This window comes from Lithobates pipiens, unplaced genomic scaffold (assembly GCF_037356315.1).
Source record: "Lithobates pipiens isolate NorthernLeopardFrog02 unplaced genomic scaffold, aLitPip1_a1.2 Scaffold_1, whole genome shotgun sequence".
Lineage (NCBI taxonomy): Eukaryota > Metazoa > Chordata > Amphibia > Anura > Ranidae > Lithobates > Lithobates pipiens.
In genome coordinates this window covers 153329927-153346312 of record NW_027507685.1, presented here as the reverse complement: position 1 = coordinate 153346312, position 16386 = coordinate 153329927, and the positions used below count along the sequence as shown (strand labels likewise).

Genomic DNA, 16386 nt, shown 5'->3' with positions numbered 1-16386 from the left:
CAGTGATCGATCGTGACACGCCGAGAACCGGTTTTCTGAGGGGAGAAGAGGCTGATCGTGTGTTCATTCAAAGTATGAACAGCGATCTGTCATCTCCCCTAGACAGTCCCATCCCCCCTCAGTTAGAACACACACTAGGAAACAATTAACCCCTTGATCGCCCCGTAGTGTTAACCCCTGCCAGGGACATTTTTACAGTAATCTGCATTTTTATAGCAGTGATCAATGCATAAATGGCGATGGTCCCAAAAATGTGTCAAAAGTGTCCGATGTGTCCGCCACAATGCCGCAGTCCCGATAAAAATCGCAGATTGCGGCCATTACTAGTAAAAGAAAAAATAAATAAAAATGCTATAAAATCTATCCCCTATTTTGTAGACGCTATAACTTTTGCGCAAACCAATCAATATATGTTTATTGCAATTTATATTACTAAAAATATGTAGAAGAATACATATCAACCTAAACTGAGAAAAAATTTGCTTTTGTTTAACTACTTGCCGGCCGTCAAATGATGGCTAGGAAGCGCAGCTATTGTGGCGGGAGGGCATCATATGACGTCCTTCCATTTAAACAGGAAATGCACGTGATCGTGTGCGCTCATCCCTGTTCCTTCGGTGGCGGCATGTCACAGACACCGCTCGCCACCGAGGGGGGTGAACAGCCATTGGGTATGGTTGTTTACCACATGATCGGCCACAATTAAGTCACGGCCGATCACAGATGGTTACACCCCCACTGTGCACAGCGCATGCACACGATCGTGGCGTGTTCCCGGGAACACTGCTCGTCACCGACGCAGGTAAACAGCCATTGGCCGGCTGTTTACCCACATGATCGGCTGTGATTACTAAATGTAAACAAACCGCGGTAAAGAGATGTTACCAGGTTCTCCTCCTCACACACCGATAGTGTGCGAGGAGAAGATTGCGGTAACATCTCGTTACAGCTTACAGTGTACACCAAGCACACTGATTGCGCGCCCCCCCCCCCCCCCCCCCAATAAAGAGGACCTGTCGCTCACAGTCCATCAGAGTACCTGTCACAGCCCATCAGAGTACCTGTCACAGCCCATCAAAGTACCTGAATACCTGTCACAACCCATCAGAGTACCCGAGTACCTATCACAACCCATCAGAGTACCTGTCACAGTTCATCTGAGTACCCGAGTACCTGTCGCAGTCCATATGAGTACCTATCACTGCCCTTCAGAGTACCCAAATACCAGTCACCAGGCCATCAGAGTACCCGAGTACTTGTCACCAGGCCATCAGAGTACCTATTTGTAGCCCATGCCTCATAGAATATATGTTGGGGTGTTTTCTTTCCAAAATGGGGTCATTTTGTGGGTAATTCCATTGTCCTGGTGCTCCAGGGCCTTCAAAAGTGTGATAGGTAAGCATGAAATGAGATGTGTCATTTATGCTCCTAGAACGCTTGAAGGTACTACTTCAATGTTGGGCCTCTCTATGTGATCAGGCTGTGTAAAAGTCGTACACATGTGGTATCACCACACTCGGGAGGAGTAGTAGAATGTGTTTTGGGGTGTAATTTTTACTATATACATGCTATGTGTTAGAAATATCTTATAAATGTACAACTTTGTGTAAAAAAAAAAAAAATATGCGTTTTCATTTTTTTTTCACATTTTCCAAAAACTTCTGGAAAAAAATGAACCATTCAAAAGACTCATTATGCCTCACAGATTATACGTTGGGGTGTTTGCTTTCCAAAATGGGGTCATTTTATGGGCAATTCCATTGTCCTGGTACTGTGAAATAAGATGTGTCATTTTTAATCGTAGAACGCCTGAAGGTACTATTTCAATGTTGGTGTTCTGTATGTGGCCAGGCTGTGTAAAAGTCTCACACATGTGATATTGCCATACTCGGGAAGAGTAGCAGAATGTATTTTGGGGTGTAATTTGTTGTAGGCATATGCTGTGTGTGAGAAATAACCTGATAATATGACAATTTTGTAAAAAAAAAAAAATCTTCATTTTGCAAAGAATTGTGGGAAAAAATGACAACTTAAACTCACCATGCTAATTACTTAATACCTTGGAATGTCTACTTTCTAAAAGGGGGTAATTTGGGGGGTATTTGTACTTTTTTGACTTGTTAGACCCCCTTTCACACCGGGGCGTTTTGCAGGCGCTATAGCGTTAGAAATAGTGCCTGCAATCCGCCCTAAAAAAGCTGCACCATTGTCTGTAATGTGAAAGCCTGAGGGCTTTCACACTAAAGCGGTGAGCTGGCAGGACGTCAGGGAAAAGTCCTGCCAGCAGCTTCTTTGGAGCGGTAAAGGAGCAGTGTGTTCACCGCTGTTCCCCATTGAAATCAATGGGGCAGCACTGTAATACCGCCAGCAAAACGTCGCTATTGCCGGCGGTTTTAACCCTTTCTCGGCCGCTAGCGGGGGTAAAAGCGCCCCGCTAGCGGCCGAAATGCGCCGCAAATCCGGCGATAAAACGCAGCTAAAAATAGCGGCGTTTTACCGCCCACGCTATGGGCGGTGTGGTGTGAAAGGGGTCTAAGGCTGGGTTCACACTGCTGTGATGCGGGAACGCTGCAAATCTACTGCGGGTTCCTGCATCGCATGCCTCCCGGCAGCAGTTCACACTGCCCTATGCAAACTGCTGGGAGTGTCAGTGAAAAGTTAATGACACCCCCAGATCAGTTCTCATATCGCAGTGCGATATGCAAACTCGGACAGGAATCGAATCGCATGGTGTGAACACCCATGCAATCCGATTCTGCTGCGGACCAAAAAAAGGGTCCTGTGCGAGTTTGGGCTGGATGCAATGCGAATTCAGCCATACTATCTGTATGGCTGAACTCGCATCGCACAGAGATCGCATGTGATTTGCAGTGCGGTGCGAATCACATCCGATCTCATACACCGCAGCAGCGTGAACCCAGCCTAAGGGCCGGTTCACACAGCGATGCGCGCCGAGGCGTCTCCGACTTGCCTCGCCGCGACCTGCACGGACCTCAGCGGCGACTTGCAGAGGACTTCTGCATAGAAGTCAATGCAAGTCGCCCCCGAAGTCGCCCCGAAGTAGTACAGGAACCTTTTTTCTGAGTCGGAGCGACTCGAGTCGCTCCTCTCAGAACGGTTCCATAGCACTGAATGGGGGCGACTTGCGGGAGCGAGGCGAGGCGAGCCGTGTCGCCTCGCCTCGCGTCGCAGTGTGAACCGGCCCTAAGGGTCCGTTCACACAGGGGCAACACGACTTTCAACAGGACTTTTGGAGGCAACTTGGACACGACTTGGGGAGACTTACAACACGACTTTAAGTCGCCCCAGGTCAGGTGACTATTGCTGCTACCAATCAGAGAATGAGCTCTCAAGGGGGAACTCCACGCCAAATTTATTAAAAAAATAAATTGGTGTGAGTTCCCCCTCCGAGAGCATACCAGGCCCTTAGGTCTGGTATGGATTTTAAGGGGAACCCCCTACGCCGAAAAAAACAGCGTGGGGGTCCCCCGGACGAGCGAGGGGCCCCCTCCTGAGCTGTACCAGCCCGCGTGCTTTGAACATAGGGGGTGCCTTGGGGAAGCGGGGACGCACGGCCCCCCACCCCAAAGCACCTTGTCCCCATGTTGATGAGGACAAGGGCCTCTTCCCGACAACCCTGGCCGTTGGTTGTCGGGGTCTGCGGGCGGGGGGCTTATCGGAATCCGGGAGCCCCCTTTAATAAGGGGGCCCCCAGATACCGGCCCCCCACCCTATGTGAATGAATATGGGGTACAATGTACCCCTACCCATTCACCTGTGGAAAAAAAAATGAAAAAAAAAAACACAACACAGGGTTAAAATAGTTTATTGCACAGCTCCGGGGGTCTTCTTCCGTCTTGGGGGGTCTTCTTGCCGGACTCCTCCGCTATCTTCTGCTAGCTCTTTTACTAGCGGAGGAGCCCGGCTTTCTTCTTCGCCGCCCTCTTCTTCCGACTTCGGCGGTCTTGTTGTCGCTGTCTTCTGGAGTTCTGTTCTTCTCTTCTTTTCTTCTCCTGGAGATGTTGCCTCGTTGCTGTCTCCGGTCACAATGGCCGGACACGTGCCTTGCGGCGACTTATATAGGGACATCACCAGATGATGTCCCCGCCCATTATGATGTCATAGTCCCAGCATCCTCTGTTTTTTCGGCGTAGGGGGTTCCCCTTAAAATCCATACCAGACCTAAGAGCCTTGTATGCTCTCGGAGGGGGAACCCACGCCAAAATTTTTTTTTATAAATTTGGCGTGGAGTTCCCCCGAGAGCTGATAATTCTGTGAGAGTCGCCTCTGTATAGACGGAGATCAGACTTGGAGGCGACTTCCATTGAAATCAATGGGTCGCCTACAAGATGGATACAAGTAGTACAGGAACCTTTTCTGAAGTCGGAGCGAATTCAGTAGTGTGCATTAAGACGGCTCTCATTCACTTACATTGATTTTTACGTGTAGCGCGACTTGGGGCGACCTGAAGTCGGATCTGAGTTGCCCCTGTGTGAACAGACCCCAAGTGTCTCAAGAAATGAGATACACCTAATGTACTGGCCTGATCAGATGTGATCAATTTTCAGTGATTGGCAGTTTGTAGACTCTCTAGCTTTCACAAAGACAAAATATACACTAATGTGGGTTATTTTTACCAAAGATATGTAGCAGTATAAATTTTGGCCAAAATGTATGTAGAAAAATTACTAATTAGCAAAATTTTATGACCGAAACAAAGAAAAAGGCATTTTTTTTTTCACAAAATTACATTTTTTTTATTTATAGCACAACAAATAAAAAACCCACTAGTGATTAAATACCACTAAAAGAAATATCTATTTGTGTGGAAAAAGGGACACAAGTTTCATATGGGTACAGTGTTGCATGACTGAGTAATTGTCATTCAAACTGTGAGAAATTGGTCTGGTCAGGAAGGGGGTGTAAGTGCACTGTATTGAGGTGGTTAAAAAAAAAAAGGGGGATATTTTATTATAGCAAAAAGTATTGTTTTTGTATTTTTTTTTGTTTTGTTTTTTAAATTGTCACTTTTTTTGTCTATAGCGCAAAAATTAAAAACAGCAGAGGTGATCAAATACCACCAAAAGAAAGCTCTATTTATGGAGAAAAAAGTACGTCAATTTTGTTTCTGTACATCGTCGCACAATTGTCAGCTAAAGCGACGCAGTGCCGAAACGCAAAAAAAGGCCTGGTCATTCAGCAGCCAAATCTTCCAGGGCTAAAGCGGTTAATATAACTTGAACCTCAAGGGCTTACTTCAGCAATAATGCATTCAGGCTGGGTTCACACTGAAGCGATGCGGGAACGCCACGAATCCGCGGCGGGTTCCCGCATTGCATGCCTCCCGCCGGCAGTTCACACTGCCCTATGCGGACTGCTGGGAGTGTCAGTGAAACGTTAATGACACCCCCAGATCAGTTCGCATATCGCAGTGCGATCAGCAAACTCGGACAGGAATCGGATCGCATGGTGTGAACACCCATGCGATCCGATTCTGCTGCGGACCAAAAAAGGGTCCCGTGCGAGTTTGCCGCGGGTGCGATGCGAATTCAGCCATACTATCTGTATGGCTGAACTCGCATCGCACAGAGATCGGATGTGATTTGCACTGCAGTGCTGTGCGAATCACATCCGGTTCTCGTAGCCGCTCCAGTGTGAACCCAGCCTTACTCTGGAAAAAAAAAAAATATTGCTTTAATCCCTTCACCATACATGAGCAGTCAGCATAGAAAGCTACTCATTTTATACATGCTCCAGTTCTATTTTAAAATAGCCACAGATTTTAAGAAATCACATCTTTTTGTACCTCTCCAGCTCTTCCAGTTTCAGAGACAGAAGCTTGTTCTCTTCTATTGCAGACTGGTACCGGTCTCTTGTAGACTCCATCTTGTCTCCCTGCTGCTCCATCTGCACAGACACAAATGTATTTTTGTTTGTTTTACTTACTATTGTATTGTAAAATAAAAATAAAAAATAAAATTCTGAAACTGGGCAATTTTTGGTGCAGGAGTTTTTGCGCCCGAATCTTTATCATATTGTACACTTTTTAAGCATATTTTTGTTTTTTTATTCGTATTTCTAGTTACTTCTAAGTATTTTCATCTATATTCATCGTATAAAATACTGTACCCCAGTGCAGCTTTAGGAAAACTATGCTTTTGATCTGCACATGCAATAGTTAGTGTGAATAGGAATAATGTGTATTTAGCATTGATGCGTACAAAACACTGTTCCACTCTGAGTCTGCTCCACAGACTCAGAATGGAACCTGCCTATCAAAATGTCAGTTAAGCCTTGGTGAAAATCAAAGCAGAGCAGTCACAGGGGTGGAAAATGAACTAGCGTGTGTAAGTTACATCCTAGGAACATAGACGTTTTTTTAGGGCATCTATTGTTCACCCAGGTTTGTTTAGTGGTTAAGGAAAGCACAGAAGAACAGCAGGACAGAGAGAACAACCTGACCTCAGTACCCTTGAGGTACGCTCTAATGTAGCCTTTCTCAACCTTTTCAACATGGGGGAACCCTTGAAATAACGTTCCGGTCTCAGGGAACCGGTGCTAATAATGACTATATCTACAACTCATGATACATTAGTGTGATGGTCAGTGGGAAGAATGCTCCTTACACTTGTGTTCATTGGGAAGAATTACCCCCTTACAGATAGCTTAAAAAGATCAATTGTGTCAGTGGGAACTTATCTGAGAGGCAGAACATTGTTCATTGCTCAATGAACCCTCTGGCAACCTCTGGAGGAACCCTAGGGTTTCATTGAGCCCCAGTTGAGAAACCCTGCTCTAATGGCTCTGACCAAGTCCTTGCAAACTAGAGAGATATACTTTTGGATGCATAGGAACAGCATTTTGATGGTAGGACAATGTCTGCATTGAGGCAGAATACTGAAACCACCTTAGGGAGAAAGACTGGCCTTTGGTGCAAGACAACTCCTGTCATTGTAAAGTGAGGAAAGGGCCTCCAGTTCTGAAACACATCTGACAGACGTCATGGTAACCAAAAAGTTTACTTTGCAGGAGAGATCCAGTCTCTAACAAGTTCAAAGGGTAGTTTTTGCAAGGCAAAAGGATCCAAGCTGAGATCCCAGCTGCAAAGGAGGATTAATATGAGATAAACCTTGAAGAAATGTTTTTACGAAGGACAATGAGGCCCTTGAAAAAGAAAGGATAAGGGCAAGATCTAACTTTTGAGAGTTCATAAGGCAAAGTTCTGGTCAAGACCTGTTTGCAGGCAGGCCAAAATGGGGTATGGGGTAATGCTATATCGGGTATGGTGTGAGGCATGGATTAACGACTGAAGTCGTTACTCCATGTAACGACTGAAGTATCTGTGTTTACACCAGGCAATAACATTTTTCTGGAAGCTTTTCTTTCTTGCTTTTTGCAAGGTAGGAATTACAAACTCAGAAGTCAGCGTCTCGTAAAAAGTCTGCAGAATGTCAATTTCTTGAGTCCAACAGCGTGGACTTTATGGCCTCACCCAAAGTGATGACGTCAGCAGACCTTTCCATCTAAAAAGCAGATTGAGTTCCTGTTTATGTGAGTGTTTATATGCCTTTTTTTTTTTTTTAATTACTCAATTTCTTTTCATTATGGGTAGCACTTTTCAGGGGTACTTATATTGTTTGCCTCTCTCTGGAAACTCGCAAGATGGCGCTACTGCTGGTCTGATTAATTGGTAAATTGGCCTGCCTGGCCACGTCACTGATTGACAACGCTCTGTGCATGGAAAACTACACGGTCTGGCAGTCTTTGTGGCTGTCGGCTTGTCATTTTCAATTAACTACCATGGTGCTGTGGAGCGCTGTGGTAGTTCATTCATGCTTCCTGTCAGATTGTATCTGCTTACCCGTTTTTTACCTGCAAAAAAAGTTTGCATTTTTTTTTTCCAAAGAGTGAACTTATCTTTTAACTTGTCAGGTTTACATATAAGCTTGCACTTTAGCACTGGAATTGTGGTATCAGCCCACAGCAGGGTTGACATTAGGAAAAAACACTTCATATCTTGTATAAAGAAATTCTGCTTTTATTTACATTGTGTGTGTGGATAGATAGATAGATATAGAGATATAGCGATAGAGATATAGATATATATATATATATATATATAGATAGAGATATATACACCCACAATATGAGAACAAACCAAAAGTGTGCCCAAAATATTATAACGAATACTTAAATAACTGATACCATCAATTCATTTATATTATATATATATATATATATATATATATATATATATATATATATATATATATTTATGGTCGGAGCCCTCCGCTCTAAGAGATATGAAAGAACACATAAACATGTCGCAAGACTAACAACATAAAATAGACCTGAATTGTGCCCTTGGTCTGCTGTAAGGTAAGCCCTGGTGAGCTGGGCGGTGAGCCATGGTCTGCTGGGCGATATGCCAAGAGAAGGCCGCATACCTTAATAAAGTAAATAGATGTTTCTGTAGAGAAACGTGTTTTAAGTGAAGTACTCTGAGAAGGGAAATGGGTGGGTGGGTACCTTGCACTGGAACCGACACAGACCGTTGTGGGTGGTCTGATTATATACCCTCCGGGCTCCTCCGATAATTACGGGCCACCATACTGGCCCTCTTATTTATGGTCGGAGCCATCCGCTCTGAGAGATAAAAATTGATCTAGGATGGACACGGGGCACCAGGCTTTGAGAGTTTGGAAAGGTTTGATGTCAACCCCTGGACCGGACTATTGTGTTTTGGACACCCTGAGGAGCAAGATGAAGTCTGATGGCGTGTGAGGTGGCGTCTACGTAACACTTTACAACTGGGATAGTGACAGTATTCACTGGGGCGTAAGAAGCTGTAGAAAGCCAGGTAGATGGCTGCTTGAACGACCAGGCTGAATTTAGCCAAAGGGGAATGTGACAGGATGAAAGACACGTCTCGGAATATGGCGCTGGTGACGGGTAGCCGTTTGATACTGATTTGGGGTCATTGCCTGTGAATACCACACAACATGGTCTTGACCGTATGGGCGGCAAACAAGACGGTTTGTTAGGATCTCATAAGGGGATGAAATACTGGATGTTAGCTGAGTGGGGTCTAAGGTATTGTGTGACAATGCCAACTGTGTGTGGTGGCATAATATGAAGACCAGGATGTGATGGAGAACTCTTGGTATTGCTCTGGGGTTTGAGGCTAGTAACCTGACATAGAACCTCTAGGCTGCACGGTAGGCCTTCAGGGTGTTGTGAGATAGTGAAAGATTAATAAGGCAGGTAGCGTCGTGAAAGTGTTGTTTGAATCCGAGGTTAGCTACGACCAGTGTGGGATAAGAGACATGGTCGGGTCGGTTCCAGGTTCCTGCAAAAAATAACGAAGCAAAGTTAACGGGTAGTGCGTTGGCCAGATTATTGCGTTTGTCTGGGATGTGGACGCATAGGACGTTAGATTGGTGCTGTGGGGATAGTGGCACCAGCCTGCGCAGGAAGGCCACGATGGCAGGCTACTAGGACCTCCTTTATTCATAATACTGGCTGTGGCTTGGTTGTCTGTGGCGAACGTCACTGTTTGTCCTGCCCAGTTGTTGCACCAGACTTGAGCTGCTGCGACAATGGGGTAGAGGTCGAACAAAGAGGAGGACTAACTGAACCCAGGAATCAAGAGGATTTCTGACGGCCATGGCCCTATAAACCCAATTTGGCCAAAAATTGAGGCGAGGACCTGTGGAGGCTGTGGTGACCATCACTACCTGAGATGAAGAGAGAGATGCTGAGGGAATGCACATTGCCATGCCATTCCAATTTGTGAGAAATTCGACTCCCATGGGCAGATCTGCTATAGCTGGCACATCTTAATTTAAGGATTTAGTCAGGGTCTTTACCTGGAAGAGAAACACTAAAAGATGGAAGGTAAAGGATCCCCTTGAGTCTGGCTGCTGCCTTGGCTGAAAATGAGCGGTGATAGTCAAAGGATGGGCACCCTGCGTACTTGTGACCTGCTGCATGCAGATACGGGTCCAATTCTACCCTCCTGTTGGGGTTGCTCTGCCTAACATGTCGCTGACTGTCCCCAAGGCCAGCACAAACTCTGTGACAGTGAGCTTGCGATTAAGTAAAGGGTCTCTGGCCTTCAGGATGACGGAGACATCTCCCCACGAATATGACTTGTTCTAGGCCAAGTTGTGTACTGCTATGAGGAGGGATGCTAAGTTAACGTCGTTGTCATCCAAGATGTCCTCCTAGATGCCCTGCTAGGACAAGGTGTGCAGGGAAGACGATGGTGCAGAAGTTGGGTGTATCTGTAAGTGAAGGTACGGGAATGACGGTGGTGACTGGAGCTGGTAGGGGCACGGCTGGGCGTACCTCCAGGGCTGTCACTCTGCTTGGACTTCGGCGACTGCTGTTGACAGTGTGGTCACCCAGGAGTGCCGCTGAGTAGTCGCAAACAAGATAGACTGAATTGGTGCCTGGAAGGGGTGCCACTGGCGGTGGAAACAGTAGCCTAAAGGCTTGGTTTCCTGGCTGTGGCAGGGTAGGATTTACTCCTGCGACACCGTTCTGCTATGAGTTTTTTTTTTTTTTTTTTTTTTATTGGTCCAAGCTCTTGTGAGACTGTTAACCGCTGAGGCAAAGTCCTCACTGTCTGCCTGTGACATGGCGTAAACTAAAAGCAAGGGGGGGGGGGGGGGGTGCGTATGTTTGAGGTAAGTTGCAAAGGTAGGAGGGGATAGTTGCGTTGGGTAGATAAGATGAAAGGCGGAAGGAAACAAGAAGAATAGGACAAGGAACGACAGCCATAGTGACAGTTGGTTTGCGCTCGAGCGCTGTTGAGTGTGACTTTAGAAAACTCAAAAGAATGCGTGACAACCGAGGTGAGCCAGGAGGTGACTGGCTAGGTAACCGATAGCTCGGGTGTCAGTCTGTGCTCGGCACAGACTAATGAACCAGAGCGCCCCAGGGCGGACTGGGGTGGGTAGCTGAAGTCTGGTATACTAAGTAGGAATGTTGCGATCTGTAGTTAATTGAAGTGGGTTCGGTCTACTAATGCTTGCACTGCCAGCAAGTATGGAGATTAGGCGACCTTGTCTGCGTATTGAAGGCTTGTGTTTCGAAAATAGAGTGAAGTGCACAGAAGTATGTGACAGTTGCTAACGCCTCAGGAGCAGGTCAAATTCTGTATGTGAAGGAAAAATATGTAGTGAAAGAGTGTTTAAGAGAAAGGGGGAATCCCATTGAACTAAACACCTGACTTTATGCACTAGTTGTGAAGTCGACTGGTTGGGCTCGAGAACTGAGTTGACCGGGAGCCTGTAGTAAGGTGACATGAGAATTTCGTTTTGACAAGGGGGATTGCAAAGAGCTCTTTGGGGCAAAGCTGGCCCCCTGGTGAAGATGCAAGCCCTCGACAATGTTTTTTTTTTTTTTTTTTGTTTTTGTTTTTGTTTTTTTGGGAGATGCTGTCCAAACCTGGTGCAGGGTGGACTAACTGGTGTTCTAACTGGCCTAAAAAGGGGAAAGCGACAGAGAAAATAATGAGCAGCCATGTTGCTACTGGAGACGATGAGTGGCAGTTTGAGCCACTTGCTGAAATGCTTGCAGCGATTGCAAGGAAGCGGCTTTATTTGAATTATGAGGTGAGAATGAATGAATGGATGAATGAGGTGAGCAGCTGTGTTGCTACTGGAGATGAGTGGCCGTATTAAGCTATTGCAGAGATGCTTGCAGCGATTGCAAGAAAGCAGCTTTATTTGAATCTATAAATTAAATTATAAGTGTGTAGGAATGAGGAGAGCAGCCGTGTTGCTACTGGAGATGAGTGGCCGTATTTGAGCCATTGCATTGATGCTTGCAGCGATTGCAAGGAGCTTTGTTGAAAGGCGAAAGAAAAGGTTTATAGAGGAAATGTGATTATGTAGGAATGACCGTGCGCAACACTGAGCAAATTGGTGGAGAGAATTGTGTATGATCATGTATGGATAGACTGAGAAAGTCAAACGTAAGTACTGCTGAATTCGTACAGTCGATGTGACTAGTTTGAACTGGGCTATAGCTATGGAATAGTCTGCGAAAGATTTGACTCATTTGAGTCGGAGATGCAACAGGGTTCGGCTTGGTTGTTAGAGTTGCGTTTGGCAAGGACTGGAATCGTTGCGCCGATGCTGCGACTAGACACGAATCTTCCGTAGATGCGACTGAGAGGCTCATATATGGGATCCGACCGTATCGCTAAGGATATGGCTGGGTTCTGATTGATTGAATTGTGATGGTGGTTGAAGGGGCTGGTGATTGCCAATTATCCGAAACATAGAAGCGAAGTTGTGACTAGATTCGAATCGGCCGTAGATGTGAGGTGACTACGGGGCTCATATGACAGATCTGACCGTATTGCCGATGATATGGCTGGGTTCGAATCAACTAAATGGTGATGGTGGTTGAAGAGGCTTTGTGATTGCCAGGGATCCGAAACATAGAAGCGAAATTGCGACTAGTTTCGAATCGGCCGTAGACGCGAGGTGAGTAAGGGGCTTGAATGTCGGATTTGACCGCATCGCCGTGAAGTGAACGGCTCGAGTAAACCCGCGTTGGGTAGAAAGCATGAGGGGCCTCTGACCCGGGCAGCTATAAGTTTCACTCTTCTGTGAGTTGCTCGGCTTGTACACTGTTGCCGACTGCTGCCCGGGTCAGAGGCCCCTCCCCTCTCCACTCTATACACTATGAAGGAGAAATACAAGCCCCAGGGAGATCCCGAGGTCCACAGGCACCATAGAGCTGCCGATCGCCCACCTCCCTGTGCTGGTGGTTGGAGGTGCACAGCCAGGCACAGGGCAACCTGGGGGGGGTTTAAGTCTGGGGACCCTGATGTATGGGGGGGCCCTCTGGGGACCCTGATCTATAGGGGCTCTCTCTGGGGACCCTGATCTAAGGGGGGCTCTCTGTGGACCCTGATGTAAGGGGGGGCGATCTCCGGGGACCCTGATGTATGGAGGGGGCGATCTCCGGGGACCCTGATGTATGGAGGGGGCGATCTCCGGGGACCCTGATGTATGGAGGGGGCGATCTCCGGGGACCCTGATGTATGGAGGGGGTGATCTCCGGGGACCCTGATGTATGGAGGGGGTGATCTCCGGGGACCCTGATGTATGGAGGGGGCGATCTCCGGGAAACCTGATGTATGGAGGGGGCGATCTCCGGGAAACCTGATGTATGGAGGGGGCGATCTCCGGGGACCCTGATGTATGGGAGGGGCGATCTCTGGGGACCCTGATGTATGGAAGGGGCGATCTGGGGACCCTGATGTATGGAGGAGGCTCTCTGGGGACCCATATCTATGGGGGGCTCTCTGGGGACCCTGATGTAAGGGGGGACTCTTTGTGGACCCTGATGTAAGGGGGGGCTCTCTGGGGACCCTGATGTAAGGGGGGGCTCTCTGGGGACCCTGATGTAAGGGGGGGCTCTCTGGGGACCCTGATGTATGGGGGGGGCTCTCTGGGGACCCTGATGTATGGAGGAGGCTCTCTGGGGACCCTGATGTATGGGGGGTTCTCTGGGGACCCATATCTATGGGGGGCTCTCTGGGGACCCTGATGTAAGGGGGGGCTCTCTGGGGACCCTGATGTAAGGGGGGGGCTCTCTGGGGACCCTGATGTAAGGGGGGGCTCTCTGGGGACCCTGATGTAAGGGGGGGCTCTCTGGGGACCCTGATGTATGGAGGGGGGCTCTCTGGGGACCCTGATGTATGGAGGGGGGCTCTCTGGGGACACTGATGTAAGTGAGGGAGGCTCTCTGGGGACTTGTTTACATCGGAAGACCCCGTTCGCAGACCCTTGTGTGTGTGTTTTTTTTTACGTTTTTTTTTACATTTTTTTCACAGGTGAATGGGTAGGGGTACATTGTCTGAGAAGATAAAGAGCCTCATCCACACATACCACAAAAGACTTCGAGCTGTCATTGATGTTAAAGGGGGCAATACATGGTATTAAAGCGGAGTTCTGCCGATTTATTTATTTTTCAATTTTTGTTTTTTAAAATGTCAGCAGCTACAAATACTGCAGCTGCTGGCTTTTAAAATAAGCACACTTGCCTGTCCAGGGCCCCCATCGATGTCGGCAATTGAAGCCGATATATCCCTTGGCTGTCGGGTGCTGCCGCCTCCATCCTCTGTAAGGGAATCAGGAAGCGAAGCCTTGCAGCTTCACTTCCTGGTTCCCTACTGCGCATGCGCGACTCGCACTACGCTATCCCACTGGTCCCTGCTGTTTTTTGGGACCAGTGTGTCTCCCAGAAGACACCGGGGGGGGGGGCAGAGTGGCGTAGATACCCACGGGTGGCTCGGGTATCTATGCCCGGAAGTGGGAGCAAAATACCTGTATTAGACAGGTATCTGCTCCTCCCTCACCCCTGATAGGTGTCAAACGCGGAAGTTCCATTTTTGGGTGGAACTCTGCTTTAAGAACTGGGGTATGTAAACTTTTGATCGAGGTAATTTGGCTAGTTTCTGTTGGCATTATGGTTTAACCACTACAATACAGGGCACTTTCGCCCCCTTCCTTCCCAGCCCAATTTTCAGCTTTCATCGCTCTCGCAATTTCAATGACAATTGCGCGGTCATGCTACGCTGTACCCAGATTAAATTGTTATCATTTTGTTTGCACAAATAGAGCTTTATTTTGGTGTTATTTATTAACGATTCCGTTTTTTCTTTTTTGTGATACAAGCGAAAAAAGAGCGGAAATTTGGAAAAAAAACAATATTTTCTTCTTTTCTATTTTAAAAGAAATCCAAAAAAATCTAATTTTTTCATAAATTTAAGCCAAAATGTATTCTGCTACATGTCTTTGGTAAAAAAATATTTGGTTAAGTGTATAATAATTGGTTTGTGTGATCACGGACATATGTACGCAAATGATCATGTACATATGTGTGCAGGTGATCACGGACATATGTGTACAGATAAATCATTGGGACATGTGATGGTTATGTTTTTATTATTAGGGACATGTGTTTTTATTATTTGGGGACATGTGTGTTGTGGGGACATTGTGTTTATACTGTGTGGTGTGTTGTGTGTTTACACTAGACTGGTGATCAGTGAGTAAAAAACTGTAAAAAAAACAGCTCATACTCACTGATCATAAGCCGGCTGCAGCGATCTGCTCTCCTCTCCTCAGCGATGACTTCCGTGTGAGGAGAGGAGGAGCCGATTGCCTAGCAACCGGCTGTTTGTTTACATCACATGACGGCCGTGATTGGACACGGCCATCATGTGATCAGGAGGGCCAATCACAGAGCCCTCCTGCCGATCCGAGATGCGCCGTGTCCGGGTGACACAGGCGCATGGGGATCGCGCCGCTGCGTGGGAATGTGCGCGATCCCCCTACTTCTGATGGACGTTCAGGAACGTCCACTCAGAAGTAGAGAGCTCCCACCCAGCCGTATATGTACATTGGCCGGGTGGGAAGTAGTTAAAAAAGAGTAAACACAGTTGATTGATAATAAATGGCTTCAGCCAAACACTAACCATGAATGAAAGAAATGTTTTTGTGTTATTATTCATATTCTCAGAAAAATGCCAGAGAAATCTAATTCTGCCAGGGTATGTGAAATTATGAGCAAAACTGTGTGTGTGTGTGTGTGTGTGTGTGTGTGTATATATGTATATATATATATATATAAATGAATTGATGGTATCAGTTATTTAAGTATTAGTAAGTTATAATATTTTGGGCACACTTTTGGTTTGTTCTTTATACTGTGCGTGTGTAATATATATTATATATATATATATATATATATATATATATATATATATATATATATATATATATATATATATATATATATATAATATATTTTATGTATTAGCAAGTTTATTTTTCACTGTGTTACTTTATTCAAGCAAGCGCCACATTTTAGCACTTAGTTATATTTGTTCACAGTTTTTCAACAATCGTAGTGGTATTATAGAGTTAAAGAGTTACAGTGCCTTGCGAAAGTATTCGGCCCCCTTGAACTTTTCAACCTTTTGCCACATTTCAGGCTTCAAACATAAAGATATCAAATTTAATTTTTTTTGTGAAGAATCACCAACAAGTGGGACACAGTTGTGAAGTGGAACGAAATCTATTGGATAATTTAAACTTTTTTAGCAAATAAAAAACTGAAAAGTGGTGCGTGCAAAATTATTCGGCCCCTTTACTTTCAGTGCAGCAAACTCACTCCAGAAGTTCAGCGAGGATCTCTAAATGATCCAATGTTGTCCTAAATGACTGATGATGATAAATAGAATCCACCTTTGTGTAATCAAGTCTCTGTATAAATGCACCTGCTCTGTCATAGTCTCAGGGTTCTTTTGAAAGCGCAGAGAGCATCATGAAGACCAAGGAATACACCAGGCAGGTC

General features: G+C 46.2%; 1 protein-coding gene across 3 annotated transcripts in view; it reads right to left on the bottom strand.

The window, feature by feature from the left end:
* ODF2 (outer dense fiber of sperm tails 2) overlaps nucleotides 1-16386 on the bottom strand; it is a 152826-nt gene that overhangs the window by 16473 nt on the left and 119967 nt on the right. For all 3 annotated transcript variants that reach the window (XM_077478699.1, XM_077478701.1, XM_077478700.1), the window contains one exon: nucleotides 5807-5907. In XM_077478699.1, the coding sequence (XP_077334825.1) occupies nucleotides 5807-5907 (101 nt within the window). The remainder of the gene's footprint in view (nucleotides 1-5806; nucleotides 5908-16386) is intronic.